At 37.8% G+C, this 19,683-nt stretch overlaps 1 protein-coding gene across 3 annotated transcripts in view; it reads right to left on the reverse strand.

Annotated features, from left to right (window-relative positions):
* Nucleotides 1-19,683, reverse strand: part of LOC119773849 (nuclear receptor subfamily 6 group A member 1-A) — a 153,994-nt gene that overhangs the window by 16,370 nt on the left and 117,941 nt on the right. For 2 of the 3 annotated variants that reach the window (XM_038271030.1, XM_038271031.1), the window contains one exon: nt 420-650. In XM_038271030.1, coding sequence (XP_038126958.1) covers nt 420-650 — 231 coding nt within the window. Of the gene's footprint in view, nt 1-419; nt 651-17,359; nt 17,621-19,683 lie in introns of those variants that run through there. The other variant, XM_038271032.1, reaches the window with a different exon arrangement.

A 19,683-nucleotide genomic window follows, 5' to 3' on the forward strand; every position in this document is an offset into this window, starting at 1 on the left:
TTACAATAAATGTTTTTGTTTCCAGTTATTGTCCTGTTACCATAGCAAACAGGGTTTATGGCATCAGCAGATTCATTTAGACCTAATGATATTAACCGCTGCTGTTTGTGAGAATACTTTACAATCCTGACTGCTTGTCTACATTTCTGATCTGCATTTGGACACAAACCCTCAGTTTTAAGTAGGATCTAAAAAGACCAGCTGATTATAGGGAAAAACACAGACATCGTATACAAAATGAGTGGCTGATTGGAAAATAGAAATACTTGATGTCAAAGAGCCACATAACCTCAGGATCTGAACTGATCTATGATGCATAATTAAAAAGATACCGACTTTTATTATCATTAAATAAAATTTTAATAGATTTTGATTTTCTGTCCTGAAATAATTGTAATTGTGACGTGGCCCCCATTTACCTTTGCGGTTCATCCCCATCTGCAAACACTTGAGCAGACGGCAATACTGGCAGCGGTTCCGCTGCTTACGGGACATTTCACAGTTCTTGTCCCGGCTGCAGCGATAAACGCGCTTGTTACAGATGCTGCGCTTGAAGAAGCCCTTGCAGCCTTCACAGGAGATGATGCCATAGTGCAGGCCTGTGGCGCGATCTCCACAGATAAGGCAAGTACGCTGGTCAGCTGCATCATCTGGAAAAAAATTAACATTGGAACTCATTAGACCAACATGCAATTCTAAACTGGAGGTTGGTTGGTGTAAAAACCTCCTTGGAGGCTAAAGGTTTTAAGATGAGATAATGATTGTGAAAAAGTTGGATTCAACAGGAAACTAGGATGAAGAAACCTTGAAACTTGCAAAGCATGGAAATCTTCTGTGTGTACATGGTACATGGTAACCCAAACCTTTCCTTTATATTAAGCCTGAGAAATCTATTACATTTGCAATATAATTGCAATTTAACAAAACACCATTTCCAAATTGCAGAGGCTTTTAATTTTAGTCACATTCCATTTAACAAAAATAAGATATTGATTTTCTTTCTCCAGCCCTTTAGGTGGCAGTAATATCCTTCAAATGGGTTTGCTGCCACACTGAAGGGAAGAGAGGGTTGAAGACAGCATGCAGATTAATGCATGCCAGAAAACACTTTCCAGGAAACAGTAACAGTAAAGTTCTGCAACAGCGGACTCTGGACAAGCAAGATTTCAATGTCATGACAACAATTAAACCCTGGAGTAAAACATCTACAAGCTTGTGGTTAGTTCAAAGGAAAATAAAATTAATTTGCAAACATAAATCGCTCCGTCCTACTTTATAAAAGCTAATTCACAGGGAATTGGAGCCAGCTGCATTCGCCGCTTTGGAGTGCTGGAGCGGGTAAAACACAGTTCTCTCCATTTTCACTCTACAGTAGTAGCCATTCAAAATTTCACCACCTTAATTGATGGGTCTGTGGCTGGTCCCCTACAATTCCCTTTTAAACATCAATATTTATACTAAAATATTCTTTCTGCCATGATTTGTGGACATTAAGATCTAAAGAGAAGCGTCATCTTCTGGTCAGACCCTGTAACTCACTGAAAATATGCAAGAGGGGGTCACTCCAGCGGCTGAAAGTTTTATCCCTGGGAGTTGGAGGGAAGTATTCTGCCATTCGATTGGTGTTTGACTGGGAAGGCCCGTTTTGAAGGGCTGCTAATGTATAATACCGGGCCAGCTGACCACAGAGCTCCATAAATCCTCCCCCTGAGAAATCTTAACTGGCCAACAAATTAGACATTATCATGTGTAAAGCTCGATTTAAGCGTGATACATCCACAATGTCTGCGCATCTAATTACATGTTTGTCTGCACCCAGGAAAAGTTTGATCAGCGCGGATAGCTAAACAGGGAAAACTCTTCCCTAAGTCTGTGTCGACTTAATGCAACACAGACTTAGGGAAGAAATGTTCCAAAGGTAATCAGTACATTTGAAACATCCATCCAAACCTATTCTATCCTTAACATCATGATTTTTTTACGTAACCGTATAACAAGGTAAGGCAAGTTTATTTATAAAGTCTAGATGAGATTTTGAAGGCTGATACCGATATTGATATTTGGGGCTTTAAAAAAACGATATCCAATATATAACGGCCAGAACATAACATAAACTGAACATTAAAAAAGATAGGATAAACACTGTCCAACAATATTCCAACTCAAATTCTCATAATAACCAAAAATATTAAGACAAAGGAACAGAAAATAGAACTATAGAATTAAAATAAGCAACTCTAATTTGAGCCTTGTCAACATACGACTATAAATGCATAAATAAAATCAGTTTTTGTGGTGCTGATTCAGATATTGCATCAACTCTGTTTTTCTCCCTACTGCTGCTGAAGCCCTGACTATCTTTAAACATTGCAGACGCTGCATCCAGCAGCTGTTACATCCTTCATGAAGTGACTTTACGCCCGATGTTCCCCTCTTCCTTTGCAATAAATCACAGATGAACCTTTAAAAATGAACACAAGTGGCTGAATACAGGTTAAAGTGATAATAAACTTGCAAATGGGAGGTGCTTTGTATCTGATTAATTTTTAAAAGCCTTATTTACAAAAACAACTTAGAAGTAGTAGTTTGCAAGCAACTGAAAAGTTCCCTCCTAAACTGAACACATGGGACAAAATACATCAAGCAGCAATGCTTTTAAAACATATAAACAGGATTACAACTAAATAAATAAGTCAGAGACTCTTAAAAATGTGTTTAATGAAAATATCGACTGCAATTTTGTATATATTTTTATGCAATCTGGATTTAAAACTAGCTTAATTATCCAAAAAGCTGTCCTAGGAATAGAACAAAAGGTGAAAAACCTTCAGGGTCAAACACAGATTAACTTGTGTAAAACTGTGTAGAGTCTCTGGATGTAAACCAAGGTTATCATAAGGAGTGGGCATAAAAGTGCTGCCAAAAAAAGCATATAGAATAGTGCTTACAGTGTTGTTGATAATTGAAAATTAAAATTTTGTGACAGCTGCAGTAAAGGAAGTAAAGGAGAGCATAAAGTATTTCGCAGGGGTTAAAGAGGATCAAAGTAAGATGGATCCTGCTTAAGAAGCAGCCATAAAGCTACTTTACTAATCATAAAAGTGCTATAAAACTGTAAGAACTTCAGAGAAATGCAGCTGCTGAAAATCTCTTCTTAATCCCACCCATCTACCTCCTACTAATGAAGCCAAGAATTAAGTTTGGGTGCATACTTCAAGCTGTCAAATATGCCAGGCTTCATTAACGCATGTACATGACCCCTGCTCTCTCATAAACCACCATGTTTATATAGACTATCACACAGTCAGATTTCTATTTAAAATGTTTCATATTGGAGATACATAACGGGAAGGCACAAAATTGGAATAATTGATTGAAATAAAAGAATTGTTTAAACTATAACAAATGTCCAACACAAAAGAAGGGATAAATAGATAATTTCACATTGCTCATGTCTACTGAAACTAACCAAGACAAATGATTAATGTAAGACTGATGTGATGCAACAAGCTGCGGAGCACACACAGACAATCAGACCTTTACCCGTCTCTTGGTTTCTAATGGAAAAACCAATAATGGAGGCAGACAAGCCGGTTTCCAAAAACTGACTCTGCAAGCTCTCCTTGCCTTTTTGTTTAGGAGGAAAATGCTGTATTCAAATAAATAACACTGATGCAGTTAATGGTGCAGACACATTTCTTAACCATTTTCTTTCTGCATGCTGCAGTTAATGCTAGTGAGGTAGACCAAGGATTAGTAAAAGCTTCCAAACCGACCTGAAACCCTGTGGTTTCGTCGTACAGTGTGAGCAATAGCTGCGCGCAACGATTGAAAAAAATTGTACAGTCTAACAAACTAAAAGAAGACTTTTTCAGTTTATCATTTATCTGTAGCCCTGAGCTCCTACCAGGGAGATGAGCATTGTTTATTGAAATGTTATATTGATTGTTTATGTCAAACTACCATGCTTGTTCTACATGCACTGTGTTTCTATTGTAGACCATCCTGGTCGGTCTACCTTGCAATTAAGAGATTTTACTTTGTATTTTCCCAAATGCAGATGAGTTTACTCTGTCACCATGTATCATCTGTCTGACTCAGGCTCCGTCCACACGAAGTCAAAATGAACACGAAACGCTAATATTTTCCAGAACATTTGTCGTAAAGACGGAGACGTAAAATAAATGTGATTGACCACACGAATGCATGAAAACGCTGCAAAATGTATGCCAGGCCTGTAAGTGGCGCTGTGGTGCCAAAGCAAAAATAGGCGACAACAGGCAACGAAATGTTGGGCATGCGCAGTAATATTTATACAACAACCAAACCGGAAAACCGGAAAAAGGCCCTGCGGGTCCATTTTCGTGGTTCAGTCAAATTAAGGTGATGAACTATGTCGTCGATATTGCTCTGTTCTTCCTGGAGATATTCCAGAAGAAGAAGATTCTGTTGTAAGCCCGACAGCAGGGTGAGTAGCATGAGCAGCAACCATTCAACACAGTACGGCGCCATTGTTGTTGTGATACTGTGTCGCGCATGCGTGTTTAGAGGCGACGCTATGACGCATGCGTGTAAGAAAAAAAATGCGGTTAGGGCTTAAAGATGGAAACGCGAAAACGGCGTTTCAAAATCTTCCCACTCTGAAGGCTTAATAAAAAAAAGATCCTTTACAGACCCCCGAAACGCGGGCTTCGTATGGATGAGAGGCTGGTTTGGTGAAAATGTGTGCGTTTAGGCCAGGGTTTGACTTCGTGTGGACGGGGCCTCAATTCAGTTAAATTGCTGCAAAGGTCCAACTAAAACAGAGTCAGAGCTACGCAGGCAAGGCTGCAGAGAATCGTGAGAAGTGTGACTAGCCCAGTGCATTTCAATGAGATATATTTACTACAACTTCATATGATAAATCCTCTTCAACGTGTTTCAACGTTTATAAATGGTAAAACAACAGAAAGGGTGCACGTCTTAAATCTTAAAGAACTGGCCTACATTTAACAGAAAGGGACTACGGATGAAAACTAGCTTTGTAGCTATAATCTGGCATATTTACATTTGTTTTTATGCTGATGTTCATGAATGTGCTTTGTCCCTATTCAAATAAATAAATAAAATTAATAAATTATTTAACTATTCTATTATTACAAAAGTTGATGTTTCTTTTATGCGTCCAATTGTCCCTCAATAATTTTTGTGAATTAAACATGAAAACATAAACCAGTCTTGAAGCTGCTTACATCTATTTAAGACTGTTCGCAATGCTAATGTGAAAATACCTTGACAGACCCATTTACATCCCTATGCAACGCATTCAAAGATTAATCTTTTTAATGCAGACCCCTCCATCCTATGTAGCTTTCAAAGTCAAGGCTATTGTTTTTTTTTTTTTTACTGGTCCTGATGTTTAAACTGTACACACGGCATTTTTAGCAACCATCTTCACAGTCAGGAATTTGACTTCTGAACTTTTTGTGTGTGGATGAAACAGTTGAGAATCCAGCATCCAGCAGGAGAGAGATATTTCTGTTTGCTTCTTGGGATTCCTGACATTTAACTGTTGTTAAAGGTTTGACCTTGCGACCACCCCCTAAGCAAAGGGCACATATTTTAACAATAAACACATGAAAATGGCATTATCTTTAATATTGAAATGAGCACCACTAAGCCTTTGTTTCCAAGGAGGTGCATTATTTAGAAGGACGGTCTACCAGAGACAAAGGACTGAACTCAGAGCTAAGCCTGCCAGAGAAAAGAGGTTTTCACAGCAGGCTGATAGGTTTGGGTACCAAAGCTAATTAAAGGGATGTTGGGTGGGGGGCTGGAGTGAAGGTTTGAGGGGCATATCAAATAAAGACTCTTCCAGATAATGCATGGGGAATAGAGGTCTTCTAAAGCCCTTAACAGATTACAGTTGAAATGGTTTGAGTTTTAAGTTAAGAGTTCTGGTGTACAAAGACAATGGGGGTGTCACACAGAGACCCCATCCTGGGACTAGAATGTAACCATTTATGTGATTAACCTAATTTAGAGTGAAGTTTAAAAGCATGTCAAAAACCAGATTAGTTATAAACTCCCACATACTGTATGTAAAGTGTCCCGCATGAACACCTGCTGTAAGATAAAGCACTTATATATTAATTGCTGTATTTTGGAATGGAGTTATGTAAAGCACTTAGAGTAGTAACCATTCAAAATTTCCCCACTTTCCTTGATGGACCTTTGGCTGGTTCTTAGCTAGTCCCCTACAATTTCTTAAAAAAAAAAAACTAAAATATTCTTTCTGTAATGATTTGTGGACATTAGGATCTAAAGAGAAGTGTTATCTCCTGGGTAGGCTCTGTAATTCAGTGAAAGGGCGGAGTCAGTAAAAAATATGCAGATCCATGAAAAGGCCCGTGGCTGGAAGTTAGAGGAGATTTCGCTGCCATTCGGCTGGCTTTTGACTGGGAAGGACCATTTTGTAATGGCTGCTACTGTAGTAGAGAGTAGGTTTTCCCCTTTCTGTATTTCATTAACAGTTAAACTTCAATCTTAAGAATTCAGTCTGGGGTAAGCGTTTGAAGCACCACTCTACTTTTTGTTTTTACCTAAGGTTAAAACTGTCCATTTGGCTTGAAACAATGACCTGCTAGCTTCTCTTAGATGGCATAAAGTCCAAAAGATTTGGCTGTTAACCAAAGTTACACTACTATTTCTTCCAGGTGCAAAAACACAAAACATGAAACTAAGTGGCAGTTGGAGACTATGGTTGTTGCTAGTGGTTAGAGCAGTCCACATTGGTGTCGAGAAGGCTGATCTCCGGTTCAAAAACTATTGACTGCCACCTGAGGTCCCTGAAGAAGATATTTACCAAGAGAAAGTTCCCAAAGCACTACATAATGGCAGATCAATGGTCCTCAAGGAGAGCATGATATATTAAAATTCCCGAATATATGTTTCAAGTAGGGCTGAAACAATTAGTTGGATTAATCATGTTTAATCGATTATTGAAATAATCGTCAACTACTTAAGGAATCGATTAATCTTTAGGGGAGTGGTGGCCTAGTGGTTACTGCATTGAGCTTGGAATCCTGAGGTTCTGAGTTCGAGCCCCATTCTCATGGACTGCCTTTCTGGGTTCTTGAGCAAAAGACCCTTAACCCCACACTGCTCCCCGGGCACTGTATGACGGCCTACTGCTCCCCAAGGGGATGGGTTAAATGCAGAGTGTTCATTTCGTTGTTCTGTACTTGTGACAGTGTAATGACAATAAAGCGCTGGGAAATCATTAATTGGAGTATAGATACTCTAAAACATGCCTTTAGCTGACAGAGCAACCCACTTAAAGCAGGATTATATGAAAATTGCAAAATGATATATATATAAATACTTAATGCTTTACGGTTAGTATTATACATTTTGAGCAGATCGTTCAGCTCTAGGTGGACAACTTTTTTTTTATTTCCTTCATACGATTAGTGAACTGAACTGCGCTTGTTGAGATGAATGCCCCTCTGACGCATACAAAAGAGATTTTGTGAAAAGAAAATCCCAACGTTCAGGTAGGAGTGACTACATTTAGAATGTATCATGTGCACATTTCTTAACCTGAACACGTCTTATTGCTTATAAGATGATATGTGATCCTGATTGCAAGGCCTGGATCAGTCCATGACTCCCAAACCAGCCTCTTACAGGGTCCATTTTTCTTACAGGGGCCAACTTTTCTGCTGGTGTGAATTCTGGAGATGGTGGGCAACCCCCTATACCAAAAATATGAGCCTTTCTGGACATGTAAAACATGTAAGAGGATTAAATATCTGTGCAGACACCCTGTAGGTCAGTAGTAAAAGTTATTTATGCATTGTATTAGTTATGTAATTTTATATAGTTTCTACCAGTCATCATAATATTGTTATACTTCATCAAAAAAAGGCTATAAATCAAACAATCTTTTCCAGATTTTACTCATTGTATACCTGTGATTTGATCCAAACCTCCAAGTCCCTCAAATTCAAGTTATATACTTAAACCAAAACACGCAGAGGGATATTTATATATGAACATTAATATCAGCACAGATTTGAAGTTAATCGCTCTTCATTTGAGAAGGCGACAAGTCAATCCAGAAATAAGTTTTCAGTTAAGAGAAGTTGTTAGGAAAAGTTTTATAGGGGCTGCTCAGTGACGCAGTGGGTAGCACTGCTGTCTTGTAGCAAGAAGGTTGGATTCCCACCCCGGGGTCTTTCTGCATGGAGTTTGCATGTTCTCCCTGAGCATGTGTGGGTTCTCTCCGGATACTACAGCTTCCTCCCACAGTCCAAAAACAGGACTGTTAGGTTAAATGGCTTCTCTAAGTTCTCCAGGTGTGAGTGTGTGTGTGAAGGGTTGTTTGTCCTGTGTGTCTCTGTGTTGCCCTGTGATGGACTGGCGACCTGTCCAGGGTGGACCCCGCCTGATAGAAAATGGATGAATTTATATTTTAGTCTATGTAGGCATTTAGTAGATCCTCTGTTGTTTGTCAAATCAATGAAATCTGTAACAAACGTCATTGCCTTGAAGATATTTATGGCTAAATATGCCTATTATTTAGATTTTCTCATCTAGATGGCGCTGTCAATCTACCAATATGTGATTGTGTCCTCTCTAGTGTCCTTGATAGGAAACACACCTAAAGCTAGCTTTACAGCTCAGCTCACTTGCTGGACTATGCACTGTGCTCCGTTCATAATGAACAGATTTGCTTGTCAGCTAGAACACATGCATAGTCCTGGAAATTCCTCCTACATCAAATCTTAAATAAACTTTACTCTGGTAAGGTCAGTAAAATGCTGAGAAAAAAAAAACAAGCATATAACATGGATGAAACCTCATTGGTTTTAACTATTCAGATTAGGTTTTTAGTAACCTAAAAAGTCATAACTGATTACTAAAAATAAAAAGTTTTTTAAATATTTTTTTTTAAATACTAGCATGTGCAGTTATTAACTCATAATATTATATACAGTAGGAACAAAAGTGACGTCCCACCAGAGACAGAGCAGAGCAAAGAGATTTATTAATGTCAAGGCAATAATTTGTCCTCAGCCTCTAATAACAGCAAATACTATGCTGCGAAATAGTGATGGTATATGCAAGTCTTTATTAGGGATGAAAGCTATCAATAAATCAGTTAAAATTTAAGTTTATAATACTTTTGATTAATTCACGGTTAAAGCTGCGATGTGTATTAGTCAGTGACATGAACCGCTCCCCACACTGCGGTACAAAGTTGCTTCCATAACATTCGCATCACTTTACTTGTCATTTGATGACAAAGTTTGTTTACAAAGATAGTTTTACTGGTCTGTGTAGGAAATTTATTTAATCTAGGCCTATCTTACTGCAGTCCCATTCGAGCGTAATGTCGATCTCTACAGTCACTACTTTGTCAGCTCTGTGCCTCCGTATCTTAAAGATATCTGCCTCCATAAATGCAAAATTCGCTCCTATGCAATTAGAAATAGCAATTTTCAAGGCAAACAAAGACTGAGACTTTAAGTCCATAGATAATAAATAGCATACTTATAATGTATAATATATTACCTTTCTAACAGTAAATCCCTGTCATTTTTACACACTGCAGCTTTAAACATTTTCTTAAAAACAGAGTTTTCTCCTGTTTCAGAATGATTGTTGCATAAAGTTAAGGCCTATTTTTCTTTTTACAATATTCTGAATGTTAAAAAACAAGCTTATTATATTTCAACAATTTACCATGACTGAAAAAACCAACACATTTTTAAAATATATATATATGTATAAATAAAATAAAAAAAAATGTTTTTTTCTACAATATTAAAGATATTTATTAAACATAACAACATGGGAACCTATTACATTACTAACTAAAAAAAAAAAAATGTTCGAAAAAAAATTATGTTAAACAATTAACAACCCTTAATGGTCAGAGATGTAAAACGATCCCTTAAAGAAGGTATGTTGCTCTGACATACTGTCAGACTTTACTTACCACTTCCTGTCTATTAAATGGATGATAAATGATGTATAGCGCTGCTTTTAGAGTAATCCAACAATCGGTGAGGGTGACACTTTATACTGTTTGTTGGGCTTATAAATGGGATATGCTTGCTTTCTAAAGAATGTTAAAACTTAATTGTATCATGTATTTTTATTTCATGTTACACGTTCTTCATAAAGCCATGCTCTACTTTTTTGCCATCACATCAGTAGTTAATCTTAAAATTTTGGCTAAGATGTTTTGTCGCTCTATAAAATTAAACATCGAAGGACCTGGTTCAGTGTTTATATTAAACAGAATCCAATAAAGTGCATTCTGTATCCATTAAGCAATATAAAACAATCCTTCGATTGTGTCACGAAGTGTAATGTTTATTCCTCTCACATCTGTTATGGTCTGTCTCTGCCTAAAGATGAGCGGTGGTACCTTCTATGGATAGCAACCACCTTCTAAGTTATCAGGTTATCATCGGCGAATTGGATGGAACCAATTTTAATTCAGTTAAAATTATTAAAGCATTAATAATTAGTTGATATAGATGTATAAATTATTTATTCAATGTAAACAGGTAAAAGTAAAAGGGTGTCCAATGTAGCTTATACCATGATGAACATAGGTTTGAATCTATAGAGAATTATATATATATCCCTCAAGAAAACTTGAAGTTGGATAAAAAATTATATTCTGAGTTGCATCTCATTTTAAAACAACCTCAACATCAGATATAAAATTATTGTTTTATTTTATTTATTAATTTTTTACGACACCAGTGGCTCGTTTAGTAGGCTGACCACAGGTCGGATTCGAAACCTGGGTCGGCCGCGTCGGGGACTAAGGCCTCTGCACGTGTCGTGCGCGCTAACCACAGCGCCACTTGCATGCCCAGATATAATTTTTTTTTAAATATAAAATTAAGAAATTAGTAAAATGACTAAAACCTGCAAAAAATCCTGAACAGCCAAATGAGCCTATGTAGAAAATAGAGTTCCTTTTTCAACAGCTTCTTATAAGTTTTTCCTTCTTTAAATGCATTTTAAACAAGTCGGATGACTGTATATGTTATATATTAAAACTCAGTGGTAGAGCTATCATACAGTTTTATTGATTTAATTGAAGACTGTGAAAATGTATTCAAAACTTAGGCAGCATGACAATGGATTTGGCAAAATGCAACGAAGAACTGAAACTAACATGGGAATTCTTTTCTTGCTTTATCTTTCACGGCAAACCACTTCAAGTGTGGAAGTAGGGAGGGCGTGAATCTGTCACAAGGTCATGAATAAGGCGCAATGACTAATTCCTCTAAGGTGATGATAAGCAGTCATAAAAGCACTGCTTCATCTTGAACTCCACCCTCTCCTCCTTTCCCTATAGCGTTGGTGGAAAAACCCCCGATTCTATGTCGTGCGTATACAAAGTCACCCTACACCCCTCCATGCTCATTAAAGCCTGTATTGTTTTGCCAGAGGTCAGTGTGGGTTTCATTCCCAGCATTAACACACATCAGGAGATGAGTTGACCAGAAGTCCCAGTCAGTGACAAAGACAAACAGCAACTCGTTTTTCATCACTGTTGCAGCGTAAAACACTGCAGCCGCAGGATCTTTAGCTGCACGCTACACTGCAACTTAATATAAAGTGGTATTATTTTGATCTGAAATGATTATTTAATTCATTCTTTAACCCATGTCATGCTGAGGACTGGTGCGTTGTGGCTAAATCTTTGCATTATCTAAAACATGCTTCCACAAAGGCTTAGTGTAAAGGAGCCTTTTGAGCCAGTGACAGAGGTATTCCTGCCACTCGTGTTTTCTTTTACTTTTTTAGGCTTTGTCTCGGGCTTTCCATAACAATCAGGCCCAGCTGAAACGGGGAGCGGGGGTTGCAGGACTCTGCTGTACTTTTCCGCTGCAGGCACCCTCCCTCCCCCCTTTCATCAGCTTCTAAATTTTTGTAGTCCTTCTCATATCTCTCCTTCTATGAAACTTATCTTCCCACCTGGATGGTACAGGAGATGAAACATTTTTTTTTTTTACAAATTTAACTGGACCCTAATTCACTGGTTTCTATATGAAGATTTATTCACTCACTCACAGAAGGTATGTGAGGATCCTGTGGGAAGGGGATCCAGCATTCCTGGCAACCCACACAGTGATGCTAATCACTAAAGTTGGATGCATGCAGTAGCAGGTCGGGCTGTTGCACAAGACAATGGTGACCTGTTGACTTCATAACACACACACACACACACACCTGGCCTACAGGCTAAATCATTAAGGTGGAGAGATGCTGTCCAAAGATACAAATACTTTTAAGCTAATTTCAGCCACATATGGAAACATGATTCTTAATGAATAACAGCATTTTCATATCGTATTTCCTAGTTACAGGTATCAAGTCAAAACGAAGTTTATAAACTATAGTTATCAAAAAAGGTTCATGCTTAAAGTCATCTGAATGGAATGCAAAAGAAGGTGCTAGAAGGACTGGAGTTTTCCATAGCTGTATGGAGCATGGAGCCAGGTAGCAGTGGTCCTTTAAAATCTATTACCGTGCACTGCAAGGCATTGGATCGAAAAAAAAATGTTTTAAAAATGTTTTCGGGCATAAAAAAGAAGTGCACCTTGTAAGGGTAAACGGATAAAGCACTACTTGTCTAGCCTCGTGAGACCATCCTGATCTCGCGAGCTTTCAAGGTTTCACTCGCTAATCAGTCTGGAGACTCTCCGTTGAAGAAAATTTGGAGCCGTTCACCAAACGAACGTCCAATCAGCGTTGGCTTTGAGGCGGGTTGAGGTGTGACACAACGAGAAGCGCGACAGTTCAGTCTAAAGAACATGGCGGCTTCAGCCGATTAAACTAGCCTTAGCGTGGCTATCAAGCAAGGTTTATCGGAATAACAGAGTATTTCTTCACTGAAAGAAGAGCAAAACACTGCTCTGGAGGCTTTTCTCAGAGAAAAAGATGTTTTTGCTCTTCTCCCGACTGGTTTCGGCAAGAGTTTGATCTATCAATTGGCTCCTCTTCATCGTCGCTCTGTTACATCATATGTTTCGTTTATCTGATTGGTTTATTTGGCCCGTCTATCACCAATATAGGCCAATCAGCTAACCAGTATTTTCACCCCTTCCCAAAATTATTTCAACGGAAGGTTTCCAGATGGATATGCGGAGCAAATCCATCTGGCGGAGTCAGGTTACTACTTCTCATCCTTGAGGAACTAAAATCAAGTTGTAAAAAAATTACAAAACATCAAAAAGACCCTATTCTGACCTGGAACTACCCTGGGTTGTTTGTAGAATTTTTATCGATAACTGACAATGTGTGGGTTTATCTGGGGTGGAAAAAAATAATGCAACAGAAATGAAGAAAAAAACTAATTCACATGAAATAGTAATTTTTAAAACAATATTTTAACTCCAAAGATAAATTAAACGTTGTCATATGGGTTAATTATATTCGTTGTAAATGTTGATTGAAGATTCAATGATTTCTGTAAAAAGTCCCCAGAACAGAACCAATCTTTATCAGCTTGTTGAGCTCCCCTTTTGTGCTCCAGACAGCCTGGGATTTGCCTGGATGTTTCTGATTCAGGTGATGGTCGAGGACTCCAACTGAGTCTTCTGGAGTTTGGACTAAAGCTGGGCATATGCTCTGCGATTTTTTCAATTGTTGCACGCAGCCACTGTACGATGAAACCACAGGGTTTCATCGTACAGTGTTAGTTCACAGCTCACAATGCATGTTCAGCCCAACACTCTAATGTGATCTGCCTGCTCACACAGTACATCTAAAACATACCTCGGACTGAACTCCGCAGTCAGATGGCGCTACTCTGACTCGTCTATCCAGAAGCCAAATGAGTAGACAGACATTCATAAATATACAAGCTGAAATACTGGCCACACGATTTCCATTGATGATTCTTCTTAGCAGTGTGATGAACCTCAACGTCTGTTATTTTTTCCTGTATCTCTAAACCCTTATTAGATTACAACAAAATATCACAATTATGAACAAACTTCCTGAATGTTACGGGCACCACCATGTTGATTTGCTTGTTTACCTCTAGAGAGCCTTAGTACCGTAGATCGTCACTAAGAGGCGAGGAACCGTGCTAGCGTGATGTGTAAACGCTCGTAAGAAAACGTGCTTGGAGAAGCTAACTGATCCGAGCCCGGTCCAAACTCGGCATAGATCGGTTTTCAGAGCAGAGACAGAACATTTCTATAAGGGTGGCCAGTCAATAACCAATGAATACTGAGGGGTGGCCAAAAGTGGATAGGCACCAGAACCTCAGGGTCAATCTACACCATTCCAACAGGAACAAGCACCACGTCCATATTCCTAAATAAAGACAAACTATAGTTTCCTACAGCCTTTGCTAACAAATGCATATATTTAAACATCCGTCTAGATAAAAGCTATATTTGATCAAAAAATTTTGAGGTTCGAGTTCTGGAGCGAACATCTTTTCCATCGTCATTACTTACTTACTTTTATCAATATCATTCTACATTAAATTGATATTTACAAGCACTAATATCTACATAAATTGATAATGTAATAGGTTTTTGTTAAAAGAAATATTTACTTTAGGATTTCACTGAAGACTCATATACACATATAACAAAATCTAGTTCTGAAAGAGCAGGAATTCTGTTCTAATCACCTCTAATGTAGGTATATTGATGTGCATTATTACTTTTGTTAAGTAATTGTGAATTAATATAAAATAAAAATGTTTTGAATATTCTACTTAAGAGAAAAAAATAGTAGGAGTGGCCACAGGGGTGGCCAACGATTTGCTAAGGGTGGCCACGGCCATCCCTGGACCCCCATTTAGCTCCGCCCCTGTTTCAGCGTGTAATGCAAATGCGGCTTAAGAGACCTTCCTAAAGAATTAAGAAATTAATTAGTCTTAGGAAATAGGACGAAATGTCAGAAGACTTGTAGATTATTTAACCAGTGTTAACTTCAACTGACAGGCTGATCTCAAAGGCTCCCTTAAAACTGTTCTGATTTTGGTTCAGTTGATAATCTGTTGAGACAATTGAGACTTTCTCACTGAGAGAATCCTATACCCACAAATGTATAGCCTATACTGAACAGTACAAATCCTGTGTTTGCCGTTTCTGCCTAAACATTGAAATTCAGTTGTAGATGGACCAGTGGACCTTTACCAGATTAAAACTAGAAAAAAAAAAACAATATTTAAATCTCTTTTCGTTTTTCGGCCATGTTAAATTCTTGTTTAATTAATAAATGAAACAATATTGCTATTGATTCAACATAAGTCCAAATTGTGTATCTTAATAGTTGAAAATGTTTATAGGCAAATATCCAATGCCTCATATTCATATAATGATATGTGTGTGTGTATATATATATATATATATATATATACACATTTATCAGAGCTGCAACTAATGATTGTTTTGCAAATAGTTTAATCGGTCGATTATTTTTCAATAGATTAATAATCGGATAGCCAAAGAAGATTTTTTACAAAATTTAACCTTTCCACTTTAGGATTTCTGGGTAGAGCATATTGACAAACAAAAATATATATTTTTTTATCCTAAATGCAAAATGTTTAGACATCTATATAGTTTTTTTTTTTTTTTATATATATAATTTTGCTATAGTTACTGCTCTAATTGGGTTGATTTGTCAGCTAAAATCATGTTTTAACATCTATACTCCAGTAAGTGATTAATCAATTACTAAATTAGTTGACAATTATTTAAATGATAGATTAATCCGATTAACTGATTCAGCCCAAATATATCTATATATTTATATATAGATATATAACATCAAACAGCTTAGTTTTTACGTTTAAATTTACTACGGAGACAAAGGAAAATGATTACGGATATGTGCTATAAAAAGGATTAAAAAAATAGAGTAACTGACAATTTAAAAAGGTCCACTGTTTGTTTATCAGCTTATAAAGAAAAGTGAGCCAAATGTTTTCACTGCAAGCACAAGCATGAAGAAAGTTACATTAGCAATGCATCAGAGAGTTCAATTGCCTGTTTGGATGTTTGTGCTGGGAGGAGGGTGCAGTTCAAAACAACACACCCTTAAAAGACAAAGATCTGCAACATGATGGACCTGATGGGTTGCTTTGCATGATCAGGCCAGCTGAGATGGCTGTGTTTCAGCAAAATGAGGGGAAAAGCAGCGTGTGAGGCAGCAATGACTAACCTCTGTCACTGGCTATTAATAGGCAGAGTCACAGTAGTCCCTAACCTCCCCCCACTGCCACAATTGATCTTCACACATTGATCCGTCCCCCAATACACATCCAACAACCTCCTAATGCATCACTTCTTTAGTCTTTTTTCTTTCCTTCTCATATGCTTGGCCAACACATGCGACTGCGGGAAAACAGGAGGTGTTCATGCTGAAGCAGTAACAGTATGGAGTTAACACTCCTTCAACTGGAACACAAACAAACAAGAATGCTGGCTGAGGGATTAACATGAGGGGGAGGGGATGCATACAGTAACAGGGTCCTTCCACATGCTTGTCCTCCAAAAAGAAATTTCTAAAACATCAAACAAGACCTACATTCATTTAGTGGGTTTTAACACCTGAAAATCTTTTTTTTTTATCTACATAGCAAGAAAAACCTCCACTGTGAATCTATGTCCTTTATCATGTGATATAAATCAAAGAGTTAAGATAGATCACATTCCAAACTCCTGTAATACAAGTAAAACAAAGGAGGGAGGGGCAGTTTGGTGGGTGGGACAGTAATGTTAAATCTTCCAAATAAATATGGTAATATTTCCTCAGGTGAAAGCAATTAAGCTACTTTGAAAGGAAACAGTGCTGAAAAGCTACAAAGCACAAAAGGTGAAGAAAGCTTTTGCAACACAAAGGCGAGTCAGCAGCTTGTTCTTTGAGGTTCTGTGCCAACACTGCTGACTGCTGCCAAACATAAAGCCATGCAACAAGATGAATTCATACATAGGTGCGCTGGAAACCATTACAGCACACCTCTGGAAACAAATGAAAGCCCTGATCACCGCCAGGGCACGGCTTTTCTCTCAGCTCATTACTGCATGATGAAAATCATTAACTATACACAGCAGGAACATCTGCCAGCTGGAATCAACCACAAAGGTTGCATGTCTAAAACATGTGAAACCTGTTTGGTGTCTTAGTTCTTAAAACCAGTTTTAATGAAAAAAAAAACAAAAAACACCAACCTTTTTCTCAAAACAGAGCTTTATATTATACAGCAGTGAGATTAGCAACACAACAATATTACTAATAAATAAGAACAGATATTGAGTCCCCCCCTCCCCTATCTACCAATGGCCCATTCAAATAAAGCAGCAGCCATCCTTACCTTCCCATGTATCCATTTCATGCTTCTCCCAGTCCACCTGGACCTCAGTCAAGCATGAACCCGACTCAAAAAAAACTGGCCCTGTGTCCTCATGTCTCCCTTTTTTATCTTTATTTTTCTTCTTTCTTCTCTCTCTTCTCACACTCAGCAGCCTCTTCCCACGGCAGCCTGCTTCTCTCTGGCCAAAGCCGGAGCCAGGCAACTCCACTGGTCACTTTACTGCTTGGTCACATGACCAAGAGAGTTCAAGCCCCTAAGGTCACCACTTGGCTCGAGGTCCAATGACAGCTAAGGTTATCTGAGTGGAACTGATAGCCCTATTTTCTCTGACGTGCAACAATACCACCCGCCCCTCACCCAAATTAGCCTTCGCTTCAACCATGCCTCTGGCACTTCTGAGGAGGACCAAAGTGCATGCTCAAGCATAAACACAGGTCCAAGCTGACAAAACACACAGATATTAAGCTATTGAGGCACTTAGTCGAACAGGCAGAGGTTAAGGCTGATGTTTGTTGCATACTTCTTTACAAACCGAATGGTTTGGAAAGCCGAAACAAGTCTGAGTGGTCTGGAAACGAAATAGGTCCCCTCTAAGGACCCTCCACCTGTTTCTACTTTTTATTTTAAACCAGTGTAGCGGTCATTATTAACATGCTTTTAAAATAAAATAAAAAAATTTTGTATGATTTTACATAAAAATGCATCATACATTCACAGGGTAAATAATCCATTTAGGTGGATTCATGCTCCTCTAGGAGTATATAGGCAAAATAAAAAAAATGTTTAAGCGATAGATGTAAGTTAACCTCCATTCCAGAGAATGACAGTATGTCCTTTTTAAGCTGTGTTGAAAAAATAATAAAATAGAAATAAAGCTTGTCAAATATTCAGCAACAAAAGAAAAAGTTGTTCTTGCTATGAAGATGTAAAAAACAAGAATTAAGTTTCTTTAGGTGCAAACTATTTATAATTTATGGGAAGCTTAGCTACCATACTTATAGAAAGTCCCAAAGAGAAAAGGTTCTGCCAAAATGATGTGTCGATAACGAGCAGCAAGAACGCCCAAGGCACATGGATGTGGAACTGAGTAAAAATTCCTTGTGGAATATGTAATTGTTTTACTGAACAAACCACTAAGCTAAACTACTGTAACCGTGGCGAATGCACAGAGATCATAACGTAGGTTTGGTTGATTGACTTTATTGATCTCACAGTGGTGAAATGTATTCAGGTCAGCCTTGGTATGAATGCACAGGTCATTTTAGTCCCAATTGAATTGTTACCTCAGTCTTAAGCTAACTTAATTTGGTGCTCTTTCAGTTTTATTTACATAAAAACACAGTTTTTCATCATTCGCTTACTGATGTAGGCTTAAGATTTTTATTGCATTATGTAATTTGATTATCTCTCTGTATTTGTAGAGAGGGAGAGACTCAACAAGTGTCTTCATAGGTTTTAGAATGTAATGCAGAATTCAAATAAATGAGATTGTCTGAAGTTGGATTCACATTAAATAGAATATACGCCTTTCAAACTGGCTAAACCACAGTTCATCTACAGCAGGGGTCTGCAACCTTTCATATCTAAAGAGCCATTGTGCCCCAAGACTGGTTAATCAAAAGTAGCAAGAGCCGCAAAATATTACATGGCTTTTTAATAAAACACAACCAAATATTTCTGTTAAAATGTCTGGGATAGGAAATTTGTTGTCATATAAAATAACATAGTTTATTTGTATTTTTAGCTTTTAAAATAATGGTAAAACATAATTTCTAAGTTAACTAAAAGAAAAATAGCTTTAAAAACATATTCTTTGTTCTTTACATGTCACTCTGTCATGAAAATTGAATTCAAATATTCTTTATTGAAACCACTAAAGCTTCTAAGACTGGTATTTGTCATAATACATTAGTCTTTAGTATGCTAGTGAAGATTCTCTGTCATCCAGGTCATTGCAAAAAAGGTTATAAAACAATCCCCTGAACTTTGTTGCCCAGTTTGAAGACGTTTAGCTTCCCATCTAGGAAAGTGAATTGAAAAAGCTTCCTGGATGGGAAGCAAAATGTCTTCCAACTCAGAAGCGATGTCCACTGGATTTGTTTTTTAACTTTTTTGGTCGTTCTTAGTATCACTTTTAGCCATTATTAGGAACCATTGCAGAGGATCCAAAGAGCCACATGTGGCTCTCGAGCCACAGGTTGCAGACCCCTGTACTACAGCATAAGTACATCTGATGTACAGCGATGCTGAATGTCTGTTCCGTTAACTTTAAATGCTTGGTTGTTAAAATACCACCTGACCTATATAAAGATTACACTTTTATA

This window comes from Cyprinodon tularosa, unplaced genomic scaffold, assembly GCF_016077235.1.
Source record: "Cyprinodon tularosa strain WSP-4 unplaced genomic scaffold, ASM1607723v1 ctg789, whole genome shotgun sequence".
NCBI lineage: Eukaryota > Metazoa > Chordata > Actinopteri > Cyprinodontiformes > Cyprinodontidae > Cyprinodon > Cyprinodon tularosa.